General features: G+C 40.6%; 1 protein-coding gene across 1 annotated transcript; it reads left to right on the top strand.

Annotated features, from left to right (window-relative positions):
• The first annotated feature begins 923 nt into the window (after positions 1-923).
• ZPBP2 (zona pellucida binding protein 2) lies at positions 924-20,817 on the top strand. The gene is made up of 8 exons (XM_088143415.1): positions 924-1,013; positions 2,317-2,397; positions 3,661-3,820; positions 12,079-12,240; positions 15,554-15,639; positions 17,144-17,321; positions 17,996-18,036; positions 20,694-20,817. The coding sequence occupies exons 2-8, from the start codon at positions 2,377-2,379 to the stop codon at positions 20,733-20,735; spliced, it is 690 nt and encodes a 229-aa protein (XP_087999541.1). The 5' UTR covers positions 924-1,013; positions 2,317-2,376; the 3' UTR covers positions 20,736-20,817.
• The last annotated feature ends 5,753 nt before the right edge of the window (positions 20,818-26,570 follow it).

Genomic DNA, 26,570 nt, shown 5'->3' on the forward strand with positions numbered 1-26,570 from the left:
AGCAGTAATCAAGCAGCAGTAATCAATCATGTATGAAAAATGCCAGGTTTGGAAAAGTGGGATATATTATACGATCCAGCAGAACAAACTGTTACAAGTGCACACAGGTGGATGTTTTTGGCTCAGTATGAGTACGTACATAGTCAGCTGCTGTGTCTGAAGAAAATGCTAATATATATGTTATCAAAAGAAACTTGTTGGTAAAATATTAATATGGAGCAATAAAAGATTCCAAGTAGTAATTTCAATTCTTTAAATAATTTTTTAGAAGTAGGCAAAGTCCTTCCTGGTAACCTCAGGACACAAGCCTGGCAGATAATATATGAATGTCTGGAAGCATGTCTTTTGCTTAAACTGGGTTTGTCCAAAGACAACAAATAGGAGGTCAAAACCATGGTAGAGCGAGGGCTTGACTCATGAGGCAAAGTCCAGGGCCCCACATCTAATGGAGGAACAAAATGACCGCCCAAGAATAATTGAAAAATATTTAATTGTTAAAGTGCCCAAATATCCTTTTAATCCTTTTAACACACACACACACACACACACACACACACACATTACATGATAAAAATAAGATTACAGATACTCATTTTATGCTAAGTTGATAAATATATTCTTTTTTCTTACAGCAAACTTATGCTTATTTCTAAGATAATCTCTTTACCAGAGTATTTTTTAAAAAATCAGTTGGAAACAGGCTTTCTCTCATTGCATATCAAAAATGTAGAGAGAGTTGTAAATCCAGGAACTGATGGGGGAGGTGGAGACAGAAATGTTAGTTGTATGCTTTACAAATTAAGATTAGACACATCAACATCTAAGCCAGAGTTTCTCAACCTTGGCAACTTTCAGATGGATGGAGTTCAACTCCCAGAATTCCTGCTGGCTGGGGAATTCTGAAAGTTGAACTCCACCCATCTGAAAATTGCCAAGGTTGAGAAACACTGATCTAAGCAATAATGATCTCTGCAAGATCATGATTTGTAGTTTAAAGCTACCTACTTGCATCAGTAAGTACGAAAAACAGCTCTCTGCCTTTATTCCAAGAAGACATTTGGGACTTTATTAACACTTGATACACAAGAGACCGAGCTAACTAGTCACGTGCAGCCCTTTTCCGGAAACAGCCTCTGAGTGGTGCTGATATTCCTCCTGGCTATTTTGGCGACTGCTTAATCTGATCCTCAGAGTCCAGATACTAGGCTAGCTGGTTAGTGCGTGCTATTTTATTGCTGGGACTATGCAGACCTAACTATTGCAGAAAAACTGTTAAATAAACCCTTTCTCAAAATATTTGAATGCAAACTTTAGGTGAACACCCAGAACTCAAAAGTTTCTGATCAAGTCAGTGACTGTTGAGTCCTTAACGCTGCCCACAGTGACTCCCTGAGCCTTGTACCAAGAGGAAGCAGCTACAGCAAGTTTGTTCTCCTTTCCTTCTTCTCACAGACAGTTCTCTTGGGCCATTTTCTCACTAGTAGTTTCTTCTAGGATCACCCAGCTATTGCTGAGGCAATATAAATCTTTTCTCGTTGCACATTTATCTTCACAATGATGGTTGGATGATGCTAGATGACACTATAAATCATGAGGAAGGAAAGCCCTTCATTGTCTGCCAGTGGTGAAGGCTTTGCCCTGTGTTCATTCTGAGTCACTTCCATTGTTTCCCATGTGGGATTCTCTTGTGTTTTTTTATAGTTTCTTCTTTCTTACCTAACAGGAAGGGAGGGAGGGAGGGAGGGAGGGAGGGAAGGAAGGAAGGAAGGAAGGAAGGAAGGAAGGAAGGAAGGAAGGAAGGAAGGAAGGAAGGAAGGAAGGAAGGGAAAAAGAGGAAATAGAATCTTAGGAGCCAGGGATTATGAAATAAATGGATTTGTATGGAAGTGAGTTTGTGAAATCTGCCAAAATGGTCTCTAGTGCAACATGGATAGCAGTACCAAATGGGGCCTTACTGTGTTCTTCTTCTTGGGTCGAATGTCCATACAAAATAATTCATTTGTGAGACATGTTCTGAACATTGTATAGGAAAAAAATGTATGAAGACAAGAGATTACTATGGTAAAAATTAAAAATTCTGCATCAGGGAAATTGATATAACAAAGAATAATGTCAGGAAAATTTGCATTAAAATATCTTTGGGAAATTTATATTTAACTATATACATTTGGGGAAGTGGTAACTAAAACCTTTGCATTTAAAAAAATGCTAAAAATATATTTTTAAATGACAAACTTCTTGAAAGCAAGCATTTGCACCTGATCTCCCAGGTCTAATCTGAACAATAAACATTTCATACTTTTATTTCTCCTGCAGTAGAAAATGAAGTGGACAAAACACAGTATTCTGTTAAGTTAATTAAAAAGAATTACATATATGGCAACATCAATCATAAAGGTAACATTTTATATTTTAAATTGAGCAGTAAGATGATGCAAGGAATATGTGTGTATTCTGATTTATCAAGAAAATAAGCATAAACAAATTATTAGTCTGTAAAAACCAAACTTATTATCTTTGGGTCAATTAAAACCAAGAATGACATTCTATGTTCTAACTGGGGCAGACCCCAAGCGTCACTTATTTATAAATAGGAAACACCATCATTTTAGATAAAGAAGAAGAAGGAAGAGGAAGAGGAAGAGGAAGAGGAAGAGGAAGAAGAGGAGGAGGAGGAAATATTATGCTTTTATAGCAGACCCAGAGGAAACTTTGATTAATTTTGAAAATCATATGCTATGGACTGCCAACATTCTGAATGGCATAGCCCATTTTAGAGCAGTGTAGGGCAGGAATCTGGAGCCTAGAGCCAATAGGAATGTCATGAGGTCAAGAAAAATAGGTAAACCCTTTCTGTCAAAATACCAACATATGGTCCCTTAGCCTATTTTTCCCTAAGATGGTAAATCTGTATCTGAGCTACATTACTACAGGGGAGACCAGAAGATTTGAATTCTCCGCCATACGAAAACCCACTGCCCATAAAGCAACTAAGGGTGGGTATGCAGATCGATCCTTTCCAACTATTTCAAGCATGACATTTCCTGAAACTAGACTTAGAACATTCTGAAATTGTTCTGTGTTCAAAACAACTATTTCAAGTGTGAAACAATCCCGTGCTCAAAACACTTGCTCAAAACAATTCATTTCACAATCAAAACCAGCAGTTTCACACTCAAAATAGGAGGTTTTGTGAAGAAAACATTTTGAATACCTTTAAACAATAGCGGGGGTGAAGGCGAGTACTGTAGGCTGAGAATTTTTATTCCTGATAGAAAAAGTCATTTAGACCAGTGTTTCTCAACCTCAGCAACTTTACGATATGAGGACTTCAACTCCCAGAATTCCCCAGCCAGCAATTCTGGGAGTTGAAGTCCGCACATCTTATAAAATTGCTGAAGGTGAGAAACACTGATTTAGGCCGCTGAGTCCTGTCACCAGCTCAGAGTACAAATCCAGATTAAAGCATCCCTGACAGATGACTGACTAGTCCTCATAAACATTTTCAGTGGAGTGGGGGCCCTCGTTTCTCTGAACAGTTGATTCCCCCGTCAGACTGCTCTTACTCAGAGAGATGCGGGTTCTACTTCGCTGGATGTGTGCTCAAGTGGAGGCTAAGGGAAGCTTTAATTTTCTCTGTGTTGTCATTTTGCACAATAGCTATGGAAGATGCCTGTTTCATCTTCTTCTGCAGTCAATGTCTATGTCAGAGTGCACAGAAATAGCCCTTATCTTGTCTGCATGGACTTGTCTCTTTCACAAAGTGAAGTTATAGACCCCAACTACCTGTGGGTTGGACCAAATGGACAGACTCTAAAAAGTAAGTTACATTTTTATCAAGAGATCAAACTATTCATTTGTTCGGAAAATTTACCCTATCCAAATGGTCCTGGCAGCTTTATTTATTTTGAAAATGTTACTGCTCTGAGTGGCATACAAGGTATATTAACAATATCAGTAATAATAACAACATCAATACACAAAAGCTGTAAACATGATGTTTAGGAAAATAACTATGTTTTGAAGTTGTAAATGAAGGAATTTGTTTCAGCTTCCTGGTTTGCAGAGTCGGAGGCTCTTTGAGAGTCCATGACCACCGTGGCTGTCATGATGACCCAGGTCATCAAGGGCCTGATGCATGACGGTGCTCATACACCTAATCTTTTTTCTTGTCAGAGCATAGGAATGTAATCTGGAATTGGGGGAGGCATCTATGGCTCCCTTCTCATGATCAGATCACTCTCTGGTAGCCCTGGAGTTCTCTGGTATTGTCCCCTGTCACAGGGAGGCAGGACCTACTCAAGCAGTCCACCCCAGGCAACTAATGGACCCTATTGGGTTCCAGAGGGAACTTGGGGTTGTTCCTGATGGTTTCCTGCATGGGCCAACGAAAGCTTTCAATGCTACCTGGAATGAGAGGGCAGCCGGAGCCTTGGATTGGATCTTGCCCATATGGCCTCTCTCCTGCCATGGATCCTAAAACTCCCCTTGGTCTACAGAGGAGCTGAAATAGGTTAAGAGAGACCTAAAGTGAAGGTGGATAAGGAGTGAACCCAACAAAGCACAAGTTAGAGCTGCTTTAGAGCCTATTTCATGGCGGTAAGGGGCAGCAAAACATCAGTATTTCTCTGCCCTTATTGCATCTGCAGATAGCCACCCAGTGGCCTTGTTTGAGGAAATCTGGGCCCTCCTGGGAAAGGCTGGCTTAGAAGTTTACCTGCAAGGTCACTGTAAGGAATAAGCTAGGTATCTGTCAGATAATGTCACTCAGATTTGCTCCAAGTTGGATTCTAGCTTTGAAGCAGGTCTTATCAAGGTGACTGGGGCTAATTCTAGATTGATTAACTGGGTGGAGTTTGATCTTGTTGGTCCTGATGAACTGGACAGGATTCTTGGGACTACCAGCTCAGCCACCTGTATAATAGATCCATGTTCCTCCTGGTTGGCTAACACCTCCCAGGAGGTGACATGTGGTTAGGTTCTGGCAGTGGGGAATTCACCCACTCCCCAAGAAGCCATTGCTAGACCCAACCATCCAACCTTCCCATTTTAGGGAAGGCTGTAGAAAAGGTGGTCATGTAGCTCCAGAAAACCCTGGGTATGGGACCAAAATGGCATTGATCATGCTTATAGATAAACTGGCAGGAGTGAGATGAGAGTAGTGCATCCATCCTTGCTCTTCTTGACCTCTCTGCAGCCTTCACTACCATCGATCATGGTAACCTGCTGGAGCAGCTTTGGGGACTGAGAGTGGGCAACATGGTGTTGCACTGGTTCTTTTCCTGTGTTCAGGGCCAGTTCCAGTTGCTGTTGATAAGTGAAAAAACATCTAGCCCACCCAGCTTTATATCTCCACCCCAGGCTGCCTGAGTGATGCTGCTGTGCAGGTTCTGTCTCAGTGTCTGGAGGCTGTGTGGGTTTCAGGCTTCAGCTCAACCCTAACAAGACTGAATAGCTCTGGGTTCTAGGCTGTCCACGGTGCAATTTGGGAGTCTTCCTGGACTCATGGCTTCTGTTCGAGGAATAGGTGGCAGCCATGGCCAGGAGGGCTTTTGTACAACTTCGCATTGTGCACCAATTGTGCCTGTTCTTGGACCAGGAGGCTCTGTTCACCGTCACTCATGCCTTAGTCACCTCCAGAATGGACTCCTGCAAAGTGCTCTACATGGTGTTGCCCTTGAAGAGCATTCAAAAGCTGCAGATGATTCAAAATGCAGCAGGACAGGAAGTTATGTGTGTACTTTGATCAGCACATGTTAACACCTCTGCTCTGCAGATTGCACTGGTTGCCATTAAGCTTCTAGGTTCAATTCAAGGTGCTGGTAGTTACCTATAAAGCCCCTCATGGCATGGGGCCAGGTTATTTGTGGGACTGTCTCTCCCCAATTGTGTCTACCCGTCGCATCGGATCTGGCAGGAGAGGCATGCTAGGCCATTAGTGCCATCTGGAAGAGAGGAAGAGAGCTTGTTCTCTTGTGGTGCCCACTCTTTGGAACAGAGAACAGACTAGCTCCAACCTTGTTGGCCTTTTGTAAGGCCTTGAAGCTATGCTACCTGGCATAGGGGTCAGAATGTAGGCAGAATGAGATGGTTATGTTGATATTGGATTTTGGATGTTTGTTTCTAGTTTTATCTTAGCTGCCAATTTTGTATTTGTTGTTATGTTGTTGTTTGCTTGTATTTTTTAATTGTTATTAGCAGCCCAGAGTCAGAATGATGAGATGGGCTGCCCTATCAATATAAATGAACAAACGAACAAACTTTCATGGCAATGTATTCAGTAATGTGGGCTCCACCACAGAGAAAGCTGAATTGGTCACTGATGTTAAACATACCTATGGTGAGACCTACAAAACATGCCTGTTTGATGACCGAGTTCTTAATCCATACCCTTAATATGAGGATATGCGGTCCTGTAAATACCTTTGGCCTAACCATGTAAACCCCTTCATGGATCACTGCCTTGTCGTGGCGAAGGGGCTTGCGTAACTCAGTGAAGCCATGAGCTATACCGTGCAGGGCCACCCAAGACGGACAGGTCATGACAGAGAGTTCTGACAAAATGTGGTCCACTGGAGAAGGAAATGGCAACCCACTCCAGTATCCTTGCCAAGAAAACCCCATGGACAATGTTAAAAGGCTAAAAGATATGACGCCGGAAGATGAGCCCCTCAGGTCGGAAGGTGTCCAATATGCTACTGGGGAAGAGCGGAGGGCAATTCCAAGTAGCTCCAGAAAGAGTGAAGCGGCTGGGCCAAAGCCGAAAGGACGTTCAGCTGTGGATGTATCTGGAAGCGAAAAGAAGGTCCGATGCTGCAAAGAACAATATTGTATAGGTACCTGGAATGTAAGATCTATGAACCAAGGCAAGCTGGATGTGGTCAAGCATGAGATGACAAGACTGAACATCGACATCTTGGGAATCAGCGAACTGAAATGGACGGGAATGGGTGAATTTAATTCGGGTGACCATTATATCTACTACTGTGGGCAAGAAACCCTTAGAAGAAATGGAGTTGCAATCATAGTCAATAAGAGAGTCGGAAAGGCAGTAATGGGGTACAACCTCAAAAACGACAGAATGATCTCAGTGCGTATCCAAGGCAAACCATTCAATATCACAGTCATCCAAGTCTATGCCCCAACCACTGATGCTGAAGAAGCTGAGGTTGACCGCTTCTATGAAGACCTACAACATCTTCTAGAACTAGCACCAAAAAGATGTCCTTTTCATCATAGGGGATTGGAATGCTAAAGTAGGAAGTCAAGGAGTAATCGGAATAACAGGCAAGTTTGGCCTTGGAGTACAAAATGAAGCAGGGCAAAGGCTAATAGAGTTCTGTCAAGAGAACAAGCTAGTCATAGCAAACACTCTTTTCCAACAACACAAGAGACGACTCTACACATGGACATCACCAGATGGTCAATACCGAAACCAGATTGATTACATACTTTGCAGCCAAAGATGGAGAAGCTCTATACAGACAGCAAAAACAAGACCAGGAGCTGACTGTGGCTCAGATCATGAGCTTCTTACTGCAAAATTTAGGCTTAAATTGAAGAATGTAGGGAAAACCACTAGACCACTCAGGTATGACTTAGATCATATTCCTTGTGAGTACACAGTGAAGGTGATGAATAGATTTAGAGGATTAGATTTGGTAGACAGAGTGCCTGAAGAACTATGGACGGAGGTCCGTAACATTGTACAGGAGGCAGCAACTAAAACCATCCCAAAGAAAAGAAATGCAAGAAAGCAAAATGGCTGTCTGATGAGGCTTTACAAATAGCTGTGGAAAGAAGGAATGCGAAAAGCAAGGGTGAAAGGGAAAGATATAAGCAACTGAATGCAGATTTCCAGAGAATAGCAAGGAGAGATAAGAAAGCCTTCTTAAATGAACAATGCAAAGAAATTGAGGAAAACAATAGAATGGGGAAGACTAGAGATCTCTTCAAGAAAATTGGAGATATGAAAGGAACGTTTAGTGCAAAGATGGGCATGATAAAGGACAAAAAAGGCAGGGACCTAACAGAAGCAGAAGAGATTAAGAAGAGGTGGCAAGAATACACAGAAGAACTATACAAGAAAGATCTTAATGTCCCTGATGTCCACGCTGGTGTGATCGCTGACCTTGAGCCAGACATCCTAGAGAGTGAAGTCAAGTGGGCCTTAGGAAGCATTGCTAACAACAAAGCTAGTGGAGATGACAGTATTCCAGCTGAGTTATTTAAAATACTAAAAGACGATGGTGTTAAAGTGCTGCACTCAATATGCCAGCAAGTTTGGAAAACGCAACAGTGGCCACGGGATTGGAAAAGGTCAGTTTACGTTCCAATTCCAAAGAAGGGCAATGCCAAAGAATGCTCAAACTATCGCACAATTGCACTCATTTCACATGCTAGCAAGGTTATGCTCAAAATCCTACAAGCTAGGCTTCAGCAATACATGAACCGAGAACTACCGGATGTACAAGCTGGGTTTCGAAGAGGCAGAGGAACTAGAGATCAAATCGCCAACATTCGCTGGATCATGGAGAAAGCACGAGAGTTCCAGAAAAATATCTACTTCTGCTTCATTGACTATGCAAAAGCCTTTGATTGTGTGGATCACAACAAACTGTGGCAAATTCTTAAAGAGATGGGAGTACCAGACCACCTTACCTGTCTCCTGAGAAATCTGTATGCAGGCCAAGAAGCAACAGTTAGAACCAGTCACGGAACAACCGATTGGTTCAAAATAGGGAAAGGTGTACGACAAGGCTGTATACTGTCACCCTGCTTATTTAACCTATATGCAGAGTACATCATGAGAAATGCCAGGCTGGAAGAATCACAAGCCGGAATTAAGATTGCAGGGAGAATCATCAACAACCTCAGATATGCAGACGATACCACCCTAATGGCAGAAAGTGAAGAAGAACTAAAGAGCCTCTTGATGAGGGTGAAAGAGGAGAGTGCGAAAGCTGGTTTGAAACTCAACATTAAAAAACTAAGATCATGGCATCTGGACCCATCAATTCCTGGCAAATAGAAGGGGTAGAAATGGAAGCAGTAACAGACTTCATTTATTTGGGCTCCAAGATCACCGCAGACGGAGACTGCAGCCATGAAATTAAAAGACGCTTGCTCCTTGGGAGGAAAGCTATGGCAAGCCTAGATAGCATATTAAAAAGCAGAGACGTCGCCTTGCCGACAAAGATCCGCATAGTCAAAGCTATGGTTTTTCCAGTAGTAATGTATGGCTGTGAGAGCTGGACCATAAAGAAGGCGGAGCGCCGAAGAATTGATGCCTTTGAACTGTGGTGCTGGAGAAGACTCTTGAGAGTCCCCTGGACTGCTAGGAGGTCAAACCAGTCAATCTTAAAGGAAATCAACCCTGATTGCTCATTGGAAGGATCGATAATGAAGCTCAAGCTCAGATACTTTGGTCACCTAATGCGAAGAGAGGACTCTTTGGAAAAGACCCTGATGCTGGGAAAGATTGAAGGCAAAAGGAGAAGAGGACGGCAGAGGATGAGATGGTTAGATAGCATCACTGAAGCAATGAGCATGAAACTGAGCAAACTCAGGGAGGCAGTGAAGGACCGGAAGGCCTGGCGCAGTATGGTTCATGGGGTCACGGAGAGTCGGACACGACTTAACGACTAAACAACAACAACAACAACCATGTAAAGCTTCATATACCACCATGAGCATCCTAACCTGAGTTCAGAATGCAATCAGCAACCAGTGAAGTTGTTTCAGAAAGGGGGTAGAGGTGGGGGTAATGTAGACCATGAGGAAATAATTTTCACTGCTAAAATGTACTGCTACATTTTAGGCCAGTTACAATTTCCAGATCACCTATAAAGGTAAAGAATCCATTGTGATACCACATTCTGGCAGCGTTTTCAGAATATGAGTCACTGAAACCAGATCTCTCTTCTCCAGATAGGGATGCCCCTGCATTCTTCATCAAAGCTAATAAAAGTGTGCCCTCCTCACAGATACTATTTACCTGCCCAGTCTTAGTGTTGGATCCAGACATGCTCCTTAAGAAGGAGTGCAATGACACCCAGAACAGGTATATCTTCTGGATCCTGGAAATCAGCCCCCAGAATCAACAGAGTGATAACTCTGTTTGTTCCATCTGAATACAGCTTCAGCTTATTCTCCCTGACCCTTTACAGCTTGAAGGTGTGTGAAGGGTCTGGGATCACCTAAACCTGCATTTGCAAGAAAGGAGAAGTATAACTGAGTGTCATCAGCTTTGATCATTGATGGCAACTAGACCTTAGAATTAGCTTTCCCAGCAGCTTCCTATATATGTACTATAATCATTTTAAAACCACCAACATGAAATTCTTAACATTTTAAAATGCCTAGGTGAGAAAATATGGTTTAACCCTGCTCCTGAACTGTAATAAGCAGGCGAATGCTTGCCTCAGCTCCAGCAGTAGTTTGTTCTACAATGAAGACCTCCTCAAAGAAAAAAGAGAATTTATGGTTGATGGTAGATGTAGCTGTGGTGAGGCCTGCAAATGGTGCCAGATTGATGATCTTTGCAGTTATCTAGGTCTGTGCTACAGAATCCACCAAGTTTCTGGCCTAAGGCAGACTTCTTTTAATCGCTGTTCAGAGCCATGTTTTGATATCTACAGTTACAGGGAACTCTGCCACATGACAGTCTGCCCAATTTGCAGCTCATTCTTGACATGCCCTGGACCAAACCCCCAGTTCCTCTGTTTCAAATTTGCTATCTGCTGCTGCAGCTTGTGCATATCCAGGAATAGCATTTTCAACCAATCAGAACTAGCTGAGTGTTGAGTATGGAAATTGGTCAGCCACTACTTCATTCCTTCTGTCCCCACCACCACTTCCAGTACTCCATGATTTATTAAATCAGCTATTCCCCCAATCTTATATTAAAAACCAAACCACTTCTACTGCCCCTTCCCAAGCATATATGTCGTGATGCCTGTGGGTTTTGCAAACTGTCCTGCCCTCATGAGGCTTTTCCTCAAATTCAGCTGGTAGAGATGTGAATCAGGAAGTGGGGGGGGGGCGCAGGGGAGCATCCAGAAGTCTGATCAATTCCAAAACAAACATCCACAGGCAATGGATGGAACTGCAGGAACATGAATCTCATTAACGTCCAATGTGTCTGTGAAAATAACCAAGGGGAGGGGTTTTAGGAGAAAGAACAAAATAGTTTATGGGTGGTCTTCATCAACCCTTCGAACTTACAAAAGTGCTGAACAAGTGGTATTTATGACCAGTGCTCGGACTTACGTCGGTCACAGCATCCCCACAGTCATGCAATTATGATCCAGGCGGTTGTCACCCAGTTCACAATTACAACATTGCAGCATCCCACGGTCATGCAATCACCATTTGTGACCTTCTTTGCTGGCTTCCTACAAGCAAAGTCAATGGGGAAGCCGGTAGGAGGTAGCAAATGGCAACCACATGATATCCCCACTTAACAATCTGTGGTGATTTGCTTAACAACAGCAACTAGAAGTGCTGGAATTTCCATCGCTAAGCAGCACAGTCACATGAGGTCACACTTTACGACCGCATCACTTAGCGATAGAAATTCCAGTCCCAATTACCATTGTTAAGCAAGGACTACCTGTATTTACTGAAAATGTTTCTAGCCCAGCCACTAACTAGAGGATCTCTTGGCTGTTTACAATCCACAAAACAGAGCACAAAAACTGATTAAAATGAGCAAAAAGTGCTATTTTGCCTCCAGGAGAAGGACATCCCACAGTTGGGATGCCACAGCAGAGAAAGTTCTCCTCCACATTGTCCCCGAACTGTAGGACATTGAAACTACCACCCCCTCCCAACACACGCACACTTGTAGATCTTAATATTTGGACAGGTACATACTGGGAGAGACACCCTTCAAGGATCAGGGTCCTAATTTATTAAGGGCCTTGAATGCCACTGTTAAAACCAGGAAACAAACTTGAGATGCCTCCTACTAATACGATACCCACTCCTTACCTTCCTGGGGCTGCTGCTTTAGAACCCAAAATCTCTAGACCCAAGCTTGACTTCTGATGACCTGGTTTCTCATTTCTGTTACAGGAAAAAGCTATGTGAACCTCACAGAAACTGGAAAGCTGATGTTGCTTGGTTTCAAGGAGCGCATGTCTGGATCTTATATGTGCACACTTTCTTACAGAGTTTTTCGAAATGACATGCAAGCAGAAGAAGAAAGATTCAAGACGTATAAATTTATGGTTTATGGTAAGAGAAACAAACTCTATCCTTACTCTGCCCTACTCTAGGCTGGGCCTACTTGCTCCTCATTGGGGCTGAATTAGGCGAATCTGAGCTTCAGATCCAAATAAAAAACAAACATTTTAAAAAGTTTGGATGTTCAAAATATCTTTTCACCTGTAGTCTCCTAAAAGAAACAATTTAAAACAGAGTATTCCATTAGACATGCAATAGAATTTTAATTGTATGAAAATTGGTAAATATTATGTTAGAAGTTGAAAGATTCACAGTGCAAACATAAATAGTCACATAAATGCTCTAATAAAAACTTTACCGGTTTCTATCTTTCTTTCCTGCACTGGAAAAGATCTGTAGGCAATATTTTTTTCTGCTATGAGTTGGAAAATAATTTGGGGGCAAATGAAGAGGTTGGTTGCTATGAACATTTAAACTTCAGGCAAAATATTCAGTAGGAAGGACTTCCTCCAGCCCACTCACAGAGCTTTGGGGGCAACTCAACATGATGGAAATATCTCCCAGTGTCTTTCTTATTCTTGCTTTTTACCTTATTATGTCCATGTAGGAGTCTGAATTTGATTGGAACAATTGTATCAGAGAAAGAGGGTGCTTAGTTTTTTCCCCGTGGGCCACTTTTCTGATCAAAAGAATCTCTCCCCTCTAAATACGTTCACAAATGCCTATGCATTTTTTCCATTATAGTGAGTAAATAGCTGAAGGGATTCTAACAGAACAAATATTCCGCTAGCATAATATTGAAAAGGTCTCTTCTTCTGTCCCAACCTTCTCATAATTGTTTTAATCCAATTAAGAAACCTCTCTCTCCTTTTTCTTCCCAAGGTCAAAAAACAATTCTAGGACATCTTGTTTACCCTTAAAATGCATACAGTAGTCTACATGGTGGGGAAGGGGAATGGACAACATGGAGCCATGTTGCCACTAGATGGCACCCACTAACCTCCAAAATAAAAATGCCCAAAATCTCAACAGTTAAATCTTTTACAATATGTTTCCTGTGAAACTGTACTATTTTGGGTTTCTTAATTTTTAATTTTAAAAAGTGTGTATGTGATCCCTTCAAGAAAAGATTATGATTCCATCCTATATGATACCAGTGTTTACACTACACCCTAAATCTGTTAACCGGTTAACAAAACCCACTTGGTGGATTCCTATAACATGTTATATCCCATTAAATGTGATAGCCTGATTAACACAATGCTAAGAAAATGACTTGGTTTCCCACAGTACGCTGTACCAAAAAATGGATCAATCCCATTTTCACCTACAGTCGTCTAGCATTTTGCCGGACTCTAAACAGTTTATACTATTTCACATTGTATTAAAAACAATGCTAATGTCTTCAGTTGTTCCAAAATTATGATCCTCCATTAACTCATACCTTCAGCAGGTTTTTAGTTGGTCCCTGCTGGCTGGGGAATTCTGGGGGTTGAAGTCCACACCTCTTAAAGTTGCTGAGGTTGAGAAACACTGGGCTAGGTAACAATTACACCTTCAGTGAAGGACCTGTTTTTAGATTTCTTCTCTCTTTTGCTACAACTACATGCTAGCCCAAATATCCTATGAAATATGTACATTCAAGTAGCAAGCAGAAATATACAGACAGACACAGACACTATGGAGAGATTCTGTCCCCACCCACCCCCTGCCTTGATAAACTGTGAGAAAAAGAAAATACTGGCCACACTATTGGAACAACTATCCTGAAGTCCAGTTGTGGCATATTCATGGACTTCAATTCATCAGTTTGTCAGAAAGATTGTTGATACTTTGAAAGCACACATTCTCAGGGAGAATGCTCTAGATTTTTATCTGATATAGAATTCCTATGGAGTCCTTGGGGTTCTCTGAGCTTGGTTCTTTCCTTGCAGATGTTTCGTTACCCAGCTAGGTAACATCTTCAGTGCCCCACTGAAACATCTGCAAGGAAACAACCAAGCTCAGAGAACCCCAAGGACTCCACAGTTCAACCCTGAGCTACACATATTCGCCTCTATTGATAGAATTCCTGATTTGTGTCAATACTTTATAAACTAAGAGATGAACAACAATATATTACATTCCCTGCCACTTACATTTTCATATATTTCCTTCCTCTTCCCACCTTTTGAAGCATATCGAGAACCAGACTATACTTATCGTATATCTGTTCACTTTACAACCAAAGAGTGCAAACTAGCAGCTAATGGACAATTCTTTGAAGAACTAAAGAAAATCTTGAATAATCTGCTTGCTTATCTGAAATGCCACGTTGTCAATCCATCATACAGGTGTTTTCATGTCAAGCGACCCAAACATGGATTGGTAGATGAACTGTTCATTGTTTTTCAAGGTAATATAAAAGTGAAAAAGGGGTTTTTTTGCCATCATGGTCTTTGTTTATTTGAAGAAGGTAATGGGACCTGTGGGGAGCTGAACTGTGTAAAAAGAGTCCCTGATCCATATAACGATGATTTCAGTGCCTTTCTTACTGATAGTATAATCTCACCAAATCACAATCCCTTTAATCTGGTTCTGTGTTCTTGCAAACATCAGACTTTATCCATTTGATGCAGACCTGGCTGCTCTCATTTTGGTTTCTGAAATGAGCCATACTAGTTCTCCCCCTTGAAAATGCCATGTTTGGCCCCAAAATATCTTCTCCTGAATTCAATACACAGAAAGGTTTGCTATGGATAATCAGTGGAGAACAAAGAATAGAAAGGGAGCTCTCTAAATCTTGATTTTATTCAGCATCAGCAAAAATTCTTAGATGTATTGAAAGCTCAGCTGAAAGATGGAGTTGTTGCATTTCTGAGATGAGGTGATGGTATGAATAATCTGTATCGTGAGTTGGGTATGCACCGTGAATTCACTGCAATGTTTTTGGCACAGAAACATTGGGAAATATTTCCTCAGTGAGTGACGTTTGACGGTCACTGTGATCGGACACTGGTAAAAATGCTTTCAGCTGCTGTCCATGGTACCCAGTAAGGTAAAACTGGAGTCAGACATGTGTTCTCTTCCTGCTTTCTTCTGCTTTCACTATAAAAATTTACTGTGGGTGTTTTGGCCTGGCTAACTCAGTGATGGAGCTCCATTACAGGTTATAACTCTTTTGAATTAATTGTTCTTTCCTGGGAACAGCTCTACATAAGGCGGAGTTGTTATAGCCCCAGAAAAAAGCCTTTGTGGCCGAAATCATAAATCCATACAATTGTGAGTCCCATTTCAATGCCCAGGATTTAATTCTTTACTAAATTTAGGCACAATTCATAGAGGAGTATATTTTTATCTGCAAATGTTTGTCTCTTTTTGTCAGTAAATCCATTTGCCCCTGGCTGGGAAGTTATTTGCCGCCAAATCACCTCTGACTGTGAAGACGTTACCAACAACCATGTTCAAAAGGTCAGAGGTTTTTTCAGACTTTTTCAGACTGGCATGTTTCTGGACACTCCAAATACCAAACAGTTTAGAAGGTGACAAACTGTGCACTGTGGTTGCCAGAACTTGCCTCAGCCCCCTGGAATCTCCCTGCAGATTTAATTATCCAACTTTAGCAGCAAAATGCAGAATCAATAGTGCAATTTGGGGGGAGGGGGAGTTTGGGGTACCAAAGCATAGAGACCACTGAAACCTCAACAATTAAATAACCAAATCCCACCAACTAAAAAAGAGAAAAATGTTTAACCCTATCCCCCTCAATGACACTGATGCATCAGCACAATTGCTCCACATCCCTCAGAGTCTGAAAATTAAAATAAAATTAAGTCTTCCTCAGCCCAATAAGCTGTGTCCCTGCCAAAACAGACACAGTAATTAAAAATTATATACTTCAGCACACAATGAAGTGTCATAATCATTTTCTTCAGTGTTACTAAATTAGATTGGGGACCAGGTTGCAGGTCATTTTTCCATAAAAACTCATAAATAACAATAAAATCTGACCCCAGAAAAGGGGTCCACTCTCTCACTGACTGTTTTAATCCGCTTTCAGAATACCAACAAGATTTATGCCAACCTGGCCTCTGGGACCGTCCATAACACAGAGCAGATGCCATCACCCAGAAACACTGCTTCTGGGCCCCCGCCCCCCACCCACCACTATCTCCCCAAACTGAGAGGCAGCTTATAGTTTCTCACATAAGGAATATATCAGATTGTTCAATTCCACTTAGAAGAGGTACCCAAGAGTACAGTAGCTGGGGGCCAAGCCATCTAGGCCCTTTGGGGTTAAAATCAGCCCTTTGAATCACAAACAAACAAACAAACAAACCTGGTAACCTATTGGAAACCAATGCAGGGATTTTATCACAAACGTTACATGCCTTGGCAGCTCTCCCCCACAGACAGAGGGAACAAAGACCAGGCAGGATTGTCCTAGGGCAGTGTTTCTCAACCTTAGCAACTTTAAGATAGATGGACTTCAACTCCCAGAATTCCCCAGCCAGCCATGCCTGCTGGGGAATTCTGGAAATTGAAGTCCATATATCTTAAAGTTGCTAAGGTTGAGAAACACTGTCCTAGGGGCTTATAGAGGTATTGATGTAAATTGCTGTGGTATTTATTTTATCCACATGATTATTTTCTTGAGGAGTTTGCTTCTGATTTATCCTCGCAACCACAGTCTGGCCAGACTCCATTGGAGTTGGATGGCCAATAAATGCCCATAAATAAATAAATAAAGGTGTAAAGTAAAGGATAGGAAACAGCCTTACTTTCCTGGAAGTCTGCAAAGGGGGGGCTGGACCACATGATCTCTTCAGCTTTATCTACCTACAATGAGGACTGAAAGATCCCCAGCCAGCTTACCCTCTGATTTGCCTTGCATCACATGAGCAAGATTTCTGGCCACTGGGGATCAAGGTTTATTTCTATGATTTCATTTATTGTTGTTGTTTTAATGTTTTAGGCCCGAGGGCTCATCGAAGAGTTTTTCCGTGAACAACAGTACATCTTGAAACATGAGTTTGTGAACATCCCCGCAATCCGTTACATAGAGCACAGTTTCCAAGTCACTCGACTGGACAGCTGTCGCCCAGGGTTTGGGAAAAACGACTTCACCCATAATGACTGTGCAAATTGCTGTGGTATTTATTTTATCCACATGCTTATTTTCTTGAGGACTTTGCTTCTGATTTATCCTCACAACCAGATTGAGCATTTGTGATTGGTCACAGATTACCCAGCAGTGGTTAAATTCTCTTGGCTTGTTGGTTAAGTCAAGCAAGAGCATTCATTAATTTTGACAAAGAGGCTTTTAGGATAAAATATTTTTTACTAAATTTGATTTAGGGTTCAAGATTTCTTTTCAGTGCACTGCCAGCTGCTAAAAGGTCTATACCTGCACAATGGAATGCTCCAAAAAAGATTATATCAAATTGCTACAGGTATTTTCAATCACTGTTCTGGGATATCATGAGGTTCTCTGGAATTTTACTCACTTTTGTCACTAAGAAGATTATTCCACTGTATCAAGAGCCTGTTAAATCTTGTTATTGGCCTCTAAGCTATGTGCTGTCCTCACCTCCCAACCCCCCCCCCCCGTAATGTTTGTGTCCTTTGCAAATTTGATGATCACATTTGCTAATATCTCATCCAAGTGATTTATAAATATATTGAACAGCTCTGGATCTAGAATGGAGCCCTGTGGTATGCTACTTAACACTTGCCATGGAGTCATTAACATACATTTATTGGGTATGATTGTTCAACCATCTAATAGTAGCTTGGTCCAGCTCACATTTCCTATCTTTTCTTCTAGACTCTCATGGGATATTTGTCAAATCCTTTGCTAAAATCAAGGTATACTATGTCTACCACATTCCTGTGGTTAACTTAACTGGTCTCTCTATTGAAAAAGGAGATCATGGTGTTTGGTATGACTTTACTCTTGATAAACCCGTGCTGGCTCCTGTCAAACAATGAATGCTTTTTTAAATACTCACAAACTGATTGTTGAATAAAGTGTTCCAGAGCTTTTCCTAATATCAGTGTGAAACTAATCTGTGATTAGCCAGGTTCTCTGTTTTCTCTTTTTTGAAGAAAGGAACAATATTTGCCCTTCTTCAATCCTCTGACACTATACCTATCCTTCATGATTTCTGAAAAATCACAAAAAGGGGCTCTGAGAGGATATCTACAAGCTCCTTCAAAACTCTTGAATATAATTGTTACGGTCTTGGAGACTTAAACTTGTTCCTGGAAGCCAGGTGCTCCTTAACCATCTATTTACTTAACTTGGGTTGCTTCATGTCAATCACTCTGCTTTTTTCCATTTGAACACAGGTCCTCTGTGGGGAGAAGACCAAAGCAAAATCTGAGTTGAGGAGTTCTGACCTCTCATGGTCACCTATTATTATCTTACTAGCTTCTCCTAGCAGTGGGCCCTGCTCTCCCCTTTTCTTCCTTTTGTTGCCTTCAGCTTCCCTTGTGAGATTAAATTCTTTGTGTGCTTTAGCCTTTTTAACTACTTTCTGCCAATATTAGCTACTTCCTAGGGGTCCTCCTTGGTGATTATACCCAGCTTCCATGTCCTGTACATGTCGCTTCATGTACAGTATGTCCCAAATGGCTTCCTAAGGCTGTTCCCCACCACCACCTTCATTTTGTTCCTTACTGGAATTGTGTGCAATTGTACTTCCAATATCTTTGTTTCGTCAAGTTCCAACCTCATGTGCTTCTTTGGATTGAGGGATTCTCTTTGTTTGACCCTCTCTACTCAATTTCAAAGCAATTCCTTATTTCTGTCAAATCACTCTGCATTTTCTCTCTCTCTTTTCATCTTAATTGTTCCTTAATCTCGTCTGTTGCATTCTTTGCACCTACCTATTTCTCTGCATACACCTTATGCAATATCATTCTCTCAACCTCATTTTAACAGCCATCATTCTCAAATATGCATTTTTCCTCATCCATAGCCTTTATTTTAGTCAAATACAACATAAAACTACAGAGATGCAGGAACTGTGGCTTTACATTATTAACATTATGTAAAATATCAGAGTTCTAAATTTTGTAAGTAAAATTATAGCGCTACTAATAAGCTACTAGTATGAGAGCCAGTTTGGTGTAGTGGTTAAGGCATCAGGCTAGAAACAGGAGACTGAGTTCTAGTCCCACCTTAGGCACAAAGCCAGCTGGGTGACCTTGGGCCAGTCACTCTCTCTCAGCCCTAGGAAGAAGAAGGCAATGGCAAACCACTTCCAAAAAACCTTGCTGAGAAAACTGCAGGGTCTTGTACAGGCAGTCACCAGAAGTCAACAGTGACTAAAAGGCACCAAAAAAAAAAAAAAAAAGGAAGCCAAGTGATAAAATACAGTCTGTAAAATATAATGATGTAAAATTATTAATACTAAGAATAAAAGTTGTTAAATATATGTCTAAAATTAATTATTCCACCAAGCATTCTTTTTCATACTTTCCATTAGAGTAACTCCATGCATGTCTGTGGTGCTCTGTAACCTAATTCTTTTCACTCCAAGTGCTTCTACATCCTGTTTCTTTATATCCACTTCCCATTTGCTGGAAAATTACTCTATCTTCTAATACTTTTTCATACAGTATTTGTACTTTCTCTTCCTGAAAGCATTCTATTTTCATTCTTGTTTCTTTTACTTCTTTTCTTCCAGGTCAATTTCTCCCAAGATCCACCCTTGACACTACCAAAAATGGTCAGAACTTCTTTTCACCATCTATCCTTCACTAATTCTCTGTCTTTCATCATAAACAAATAAATCAAGCTTTCAGATTTATATTAATTTCTTTGCCATGCCTACATGTGAACAGACATGCTTAGAACCACATATTCAAAATAAACAGCTTTTTCTGAGCAGATGTTCACCAAAGAATCATCATTCTTGTTTATTTTAATTAAATAATAATATAATAATTATTTAAAAATAGAATAAATAAAATGGCCCAATCACTTGTTTTGTATTTCTTGTCTCATCCCCACCATTCAGTCATGGCACCCAGCAGAATATTTCTCCCTTCCAGATCACATTGATTCAGAATGTTGCATGATTTTCCCCCAGCTCATCTCTGGTTCTTCACTTATCAACTTCTTATAGATTTCTACTTTCATATGCACTCACACCACCTAGATGACACCAATTCATATCTTCTGACATACATTTTAGCTCCTTCATTCAAAATTAAACCTTCATCTTTACTTCCTGGCATGTATTGATCAACTATTCTCCACAAGATCACATCAGGTTAATTCAGATCTACTGCATCTTTCCCGTCTCTTCAAATTTCACTGAGACACATTATTTTTCTTTCTCATGTTATTTGTTAATTTATACTCATATTATTAATTCATTTTATATAATTCAAACCCACGCATATTGCATCCATGGGTATATGTCCCATGAGATTCAGGTATTGCAAAAATGTCAGCAATAGGCAGATGGCTTCATTTTTCTAACTGACATACTGTTTATTTGTTTGGTTTGCAGTTGCCTGTGACCCTGGGAGTTACAGCTCAAGCAATGACATAACTTGTCAACCTTGCACAAGCATCCGGATTAAACACTATGGAGCAAAATCCTGCTAAATAAAATCAAAATAGGAAAAGGGAGAATTACTGCAAAAGCATCTTGTTATCTCATCATTTCAATTGGGGTCATTGACTAGAAGTTATGCTAAATTCAAGATTCCTACTGAAAAACAGTAGCTATGCATTAAATTTACTGTCTAATAGAATTTATAGGACTCTCTATTCCATATTATTGGCAACTGATAGCACAGTGTGAAAAATGCCAAATACCAAAATATCTGGCCAGCATAAATTCTAGCAGTTGGCATGATCGTTGAACAAGAAGTGAAATACACAGTTGTCTTCCATGGCTAACAGCTAATTAGCCAATGCACTTCACACAGGATCTAGTTGAATTCTGGGATCTAGTTCTCTATGCACCAATCAGCAGATACCTTGTCTTGTGCAAGTCTCTTAACATTATCAAATAGGCAGTGGCATAATTTTTGAAGGATCTGCAAAATAATCTGGTAGGGCAAAGCTAGGGAAGCAAAAGTTCTACTGTTTGTTGGAGGAAGCAGTCTGAATACATATTCCTGGAAAGTGGTAAGCAAACCTGAGCAACAATTAGTGAAGCAGGTTTTGTAACTTAAAAGAAAGGTTTATTTAGCAGAAATTCAGAGGTAGGCAGAAACACCTAGCATCTACAAGGAGGAGGTCTATGTTGGAGAGAACAAAGGCAAGAAGGAAAACCCTAAGATTAGGAATCTTGTAAACAAAGAGCAGGCAGATTAAGACATAAAGAGGAAACAGAGGGAATCCCTCCTCTCTGCGCCCCACTGCCCACGATAGTCAATAAATAGTGAGGAGCCGAGAATGCATCTGAATTCTCTGAATTCTGCTGGAAATGATTGTGGGTGTTCCACTCCTATCAAACTCTGTGATCAGGGCCCTAATAATCAAGATCCATGAGCATTAGCCTTGTTCCAATTTTTTTTAAAAAAAGGTCAGAAAGAAAGAACACTATTGAATTTTAAGTGCAAACAGTGTTAACTATATTTAAAAGAAGAGAAATGTGGGCAGTTTAAATTTTAAAACCCTGCATCAGGGAAATGTATTTGTCAAAGAATAGAAGGATTTAAAATTCAAAGGCATTTCTATTATCAGTTATATAACATGGTAAGAGGCATAGAAAGCTTCTATATGAGATGTTGCAAATATAAGTGGTTATACATTTCTTTACATTTTTTTTAAATCCATAAGAAAATGCTGGTCTAGAACATTGGCCTACTAAAGCAAAGGTTGTGAGCTTTTCATTGATTCTCACAGCTCAGTTGCCACAGAATAGCAATCTTGCACCTATGACTGGAACAAATGAAATGTGCGTCAGGAATCAGATCCCATTTACTTGATTAAACCTTTTTCTCAGCTTCTACACAAAAGGCATTTCATTTGCCATGACTGTGCCTTACAAGGGGTGCTATCAGGCAACCATCCTGAGTAGGCATGGTAGAGAGGAGTGAGGCAGACTTACTGCCTCATCCCAGTTCTGCAGACTTGCTCTGGACAGAGAGGAAGGTATAGATTGGAGGTCTTTACCATGTGGTTTAACCCAACAGATGCATATATAATCTTCAGACTGATGGCAGTGGGGCATATGGATGGAACGGAAACAGTTTTGCTAACTCCATAGCCAGAGAAACTCATTGAAGTAGATTTTTTCAAAGGATCTGAAGGTAACATCTCCTAGGCTGCAGAATACTTAGTTTTGGCTGTTACTATTGGCAAGTGAAGTTCCAAGAGAAAATTCCCATCCACTTGGGTGCACCTGGTGCCTTTACACCTTCACTGCCAGTAGGAAAAATGCTAGATTAGAATACTAAGTGGTGGAGGTGGAAGTCAAGGGTCCTACAGAGTGCCCCAGTTGCCATGTGGCCAGTCTTTGTTTTCAGTGTTCAGGATCTCCCACTTTATTCCCTTACCAGACAGCAGTGAAGTTTAAAGCAGGAGCAAATAGGGAGATTAGTAACCCACAGGGCAGCTAAGGAACAGGTGCTTGCTAGTCTTGCATGACTGGGTGGAAGCATGGGATGGGTTTGATTGATGTTAGACCTGGACTTTGAAAACGTGGCTATTGTAGATGGTATGGGAAGCACAGGGGAAAGCTGTACTGGATGGAAGCGATGAAGCCCAGTGTCAGAGAGAAAAGGCAGAAAATATCTGACTAGTCAACTTGAAGATCAGCTGTCCCTGCCATATTTTTGTGATTTTTGATTATCTCTTCAGGCAAAAAACATTGCCCCTAGCAATATTCAGGACTAACTTTTGAGCCTTTTTCTATGTTCCTGGAAAATTCACTTGGGCCAATTAGATTAGGACTAATATCTGGCTGAAAAAATCTGGATGACTGCCAGATGGCAGCAAAGAATTAGAGTTTTCTGTATCTCTTTTTATCTCAATCCAGTGGTCATGCGGATTATTGCAGCCCATATCTGGGAGCCTTAATTATGATTAAGGAACAATGTTCTATGGTCAAAAACGAGAATTTGGAAGCCCTTATCCACATACTCTTTGGCTGTTGCTCAGGAAAAAGACTTAGTATCAGTAACATTAAATATACAGTATCAACTCATTGTGCTACAGAGGCCACACAGAGTTGAAGCTCATCCACACACATTCCCACAGACACCATCAATGCACTTTCCTCCTTCCTTGAGACAGGAGCAAAGTATGTCTCTTTGAAGAGCCACTGCCCCTACAGCATTTGTTTTACTATACGTCAGGAATGAGGCTGGTAAAGTCACTGCTCTCACACAGGGACAGCAGCTAGCTGCTGCAGCTTCCCTTCCAAAGAAGTAATCTCCTTCCTGCTACGTGAAGCTCTAGCCACATGAAGGTCAGATTGCACCAAGCCAGCAGAGTCATTCAGCAGTGATCAAGTGCAAGTGGGCTGAAGGAATCTCATTTTCTTCTGGTCACCAGAACAGCAATCAGTTTTCTTCCTGCCTTACCCTTGTTTCTGGCATTTGACAGTCCTAATACTTCCCCAGCTGGTCTTCCACAAGGTCATTATTTCCTTGACCGAAAGAGAGAGAGATTTCCTAGTTGAGGTTCTTTTCTCTCCTACAGCCAAAACAGAAATGGCCACAGAGAAATAGAGCCTTATGGTAGATGGGAGAGGGCATTCTTACAGTAGGCCAATTGAGCCTAGTAGGACACCTCTTCCATGGAAAAGAGTTTTCACCTAGGTGGTTTTCTTCCATTTTTCTGATGGAAAACACCACTTGCTGGATCACCTTGATCTGGCTTCAGCCTCAGAGAAAGAGTCTCTTTTACAGCAATGTCCTCAACAAACAGTAAGTGAGCTATCTTGAAGCTGGGGCAGAGAGTATGTAGATGTGACATTATTCAGAAACCTGGAAAGCCAAAACAATATTTTCCCACAATTGAGTTAAAGTACTATCCACCTATCCCTGAGCTGGCAGAAGACAAAGCTGGCACAACATGGTCACCAATCCCAATTCCTATTCTGCACCTGTTGTGACTGTCCTGTATTTTCCCAAGTATGTATGCTACTTGTTGTAGACAAAGTGATTGGCTTTGTCCCCTGGATTTTCTGCTGTCCCCCTAAAGCATGTCACCAGCCAATGGGGAAAACATCTATCAATGGGGTATTTGCAACACAAATGGAGTGGGACTGACTTCGGGACTCCACCCAGACTTCTCTAGGTTGCTTTACCAGTCCTTCCTCCCACACCGCATTTGGGCCCCTCCAAAATAAAGATATGGGAAGACACCAGGGTAGCCATAACCCAGGAAAGACTTAGCTAGATTGGGCAGCACACAGATCCTGTAGAGCTGAGAACTGAACCTGACCAGCCGCTTGGCATCCACTTCTGTAACGAGAGGGAGGGGAAGTGACTAAAACTGACAAATACAGCAAAACGGCAAACAGACAACAAAACCTCAGTTTAACATTCCTTAATATTTTCTGGACACCTCAGTAATGGATAAAGATCCCCTGTGATGTACAGATCTCCATTTCAGAATACCGTCAGTATAGAATTGCACAAATATGCCCCCCTTTTCTTCCTATTTAGAATAATGGGTATCTGCTCATTTCACTGTCCTCTTAAAATCAAATTGTGCAAATACACTATAGCCACATACCTTTTCAAGCTGGGCTTTTATTGGATTTTTAAAAATTTAACAGTGTGCAAGTTAGAAAAGGTTTGCTCTATCCTTTTATCTGAGGCTCATTAATACAGTAGATGAAGTCAGGAATAAACTAGTTAGGTACACAAAACACATCTGCATTGCTGGACAATAGCATCTCCCAGTTATAAGGAGAGTCACTTCCTCATGAGATGGGCAGTGTCCAAATTTGAAATATAAATAAATAAAATAATACTTGGAAATTAATACCATTTGAGAAGTAAAACAGAACAAGACTCTTGATTTACTCTTCTCACCACCTCCTCCTCCTATGATACATGAAAACCTACTGAGTGAATATCACAAGCTTGTATCACAATCAATATCAATATCTTATTACAGCCACAGACCAGAATTACAAATAAAATACAAATTTGTACAAATTTAAATAAAAATACATTAAATGAAATAAAACAAAACATGATCATATTAATGGTGGGATCATCAGTGGGCAATCAAAGTCTGCTTCATTTTACAGACCGTATAACAAATTAGCTATGTTCAAAGAAACTGAGTCATACTGATCAGATAGCAACAACTGTATAGTTGTATCACATAAAATTAATGAAATGACTGATCAAATACAATAGTTTGGAGAATCTTCTCTTCCCTGTTAGATTGATGATCCATTTAGACAGACATTTAAACCACACTGAATTATGAATACAGGAAATATTTATTGCTTTTATATCTTTCCATTAGGATCTATCCATGGAAAAAGAACTGCAGTTTAATAACTGGAGCTTAGCTAGTTGCATGAGCAAATTATACCTCCAACCATATTAACAGTAGTGTCACTTTGTCTTAGATTAACCTCTAAAGTATCTATTAGGGTTCAGTAGATTGATTCCTGTTCCCATCACTTTGAGGTAGGGAATGGGATACCTTGATAACAGTCATAGGATTCTAATTTGTAAATCTGATGGTTCAAAGGAGAAAACAGAGGAGACAAATTGAAGCCTCATTTGTCTGAGACAAGGGCAAATGAACCTTCCCATTTAGAAAAATGCCACTGTCTATATATTTTTTACACTGCAGGGAGAAGCCAGACTGTGTATTCCATGTTTCCTCAGAATTCCTTGTTAAAGTTAAAAAAAAAAAAAAATCAATATATCAATTCAAATATATCAAAATATAAATATATAAATAAATAATAAATAACAAATATATCAAAATATCAATTATAGTTCAAGCAGCCCATGGACAAACATCCATGTTTCTATGAACTACAAGAAGAAAATTAAGAACTAGAAAGAGGAAAGTGAGGCGTGTCCCTCGTGTTTTTTTCCAAGATTCTTGCAAGAATCTGGCATGTAGTTATTTTAGAATCTAACTTGTAATCTAGTCAGGCCCCTTGGCCATAAGGGTGCAACTCACATAGATTCAGCATAACATAGGAAAATTACTGAGAATTGCAGGCAATGGAGTGGGAAACTCCTCAGCAGTTACACCGCCACTGCTTCCTACTTCTCATTATTTTTGGCATTCCACCAATAAGAAAATGGCCTATCTAAAACTGAAGAGATGTGCTGAAGAGAGGAAACCACTAAGTACTTTTTTGAAATATTAATCTTAGCCTACAGTCTAAGACTTGCAGTCACAGAAAGCATTGTCTTTTTAGAAATCTGTTTTAGTTCCTTCT

This window comes from Python bivittatus, unplaced genomic scaffold (assembly GCF_059951505.1).
Source record: "Python bivittatus isolate LINGU-HERP-01145 unplaced genomic scaffold, Pbiv_v1 ctg000410_np1212, whole genome shotgun sequence".
NCBI classification, from domain to species: domain Eukaryota; kingdom Metazoa; phylum Chordata; class Lepidosauria; order Squamata; family Pythonidae; genus Python; species Python bivittatus.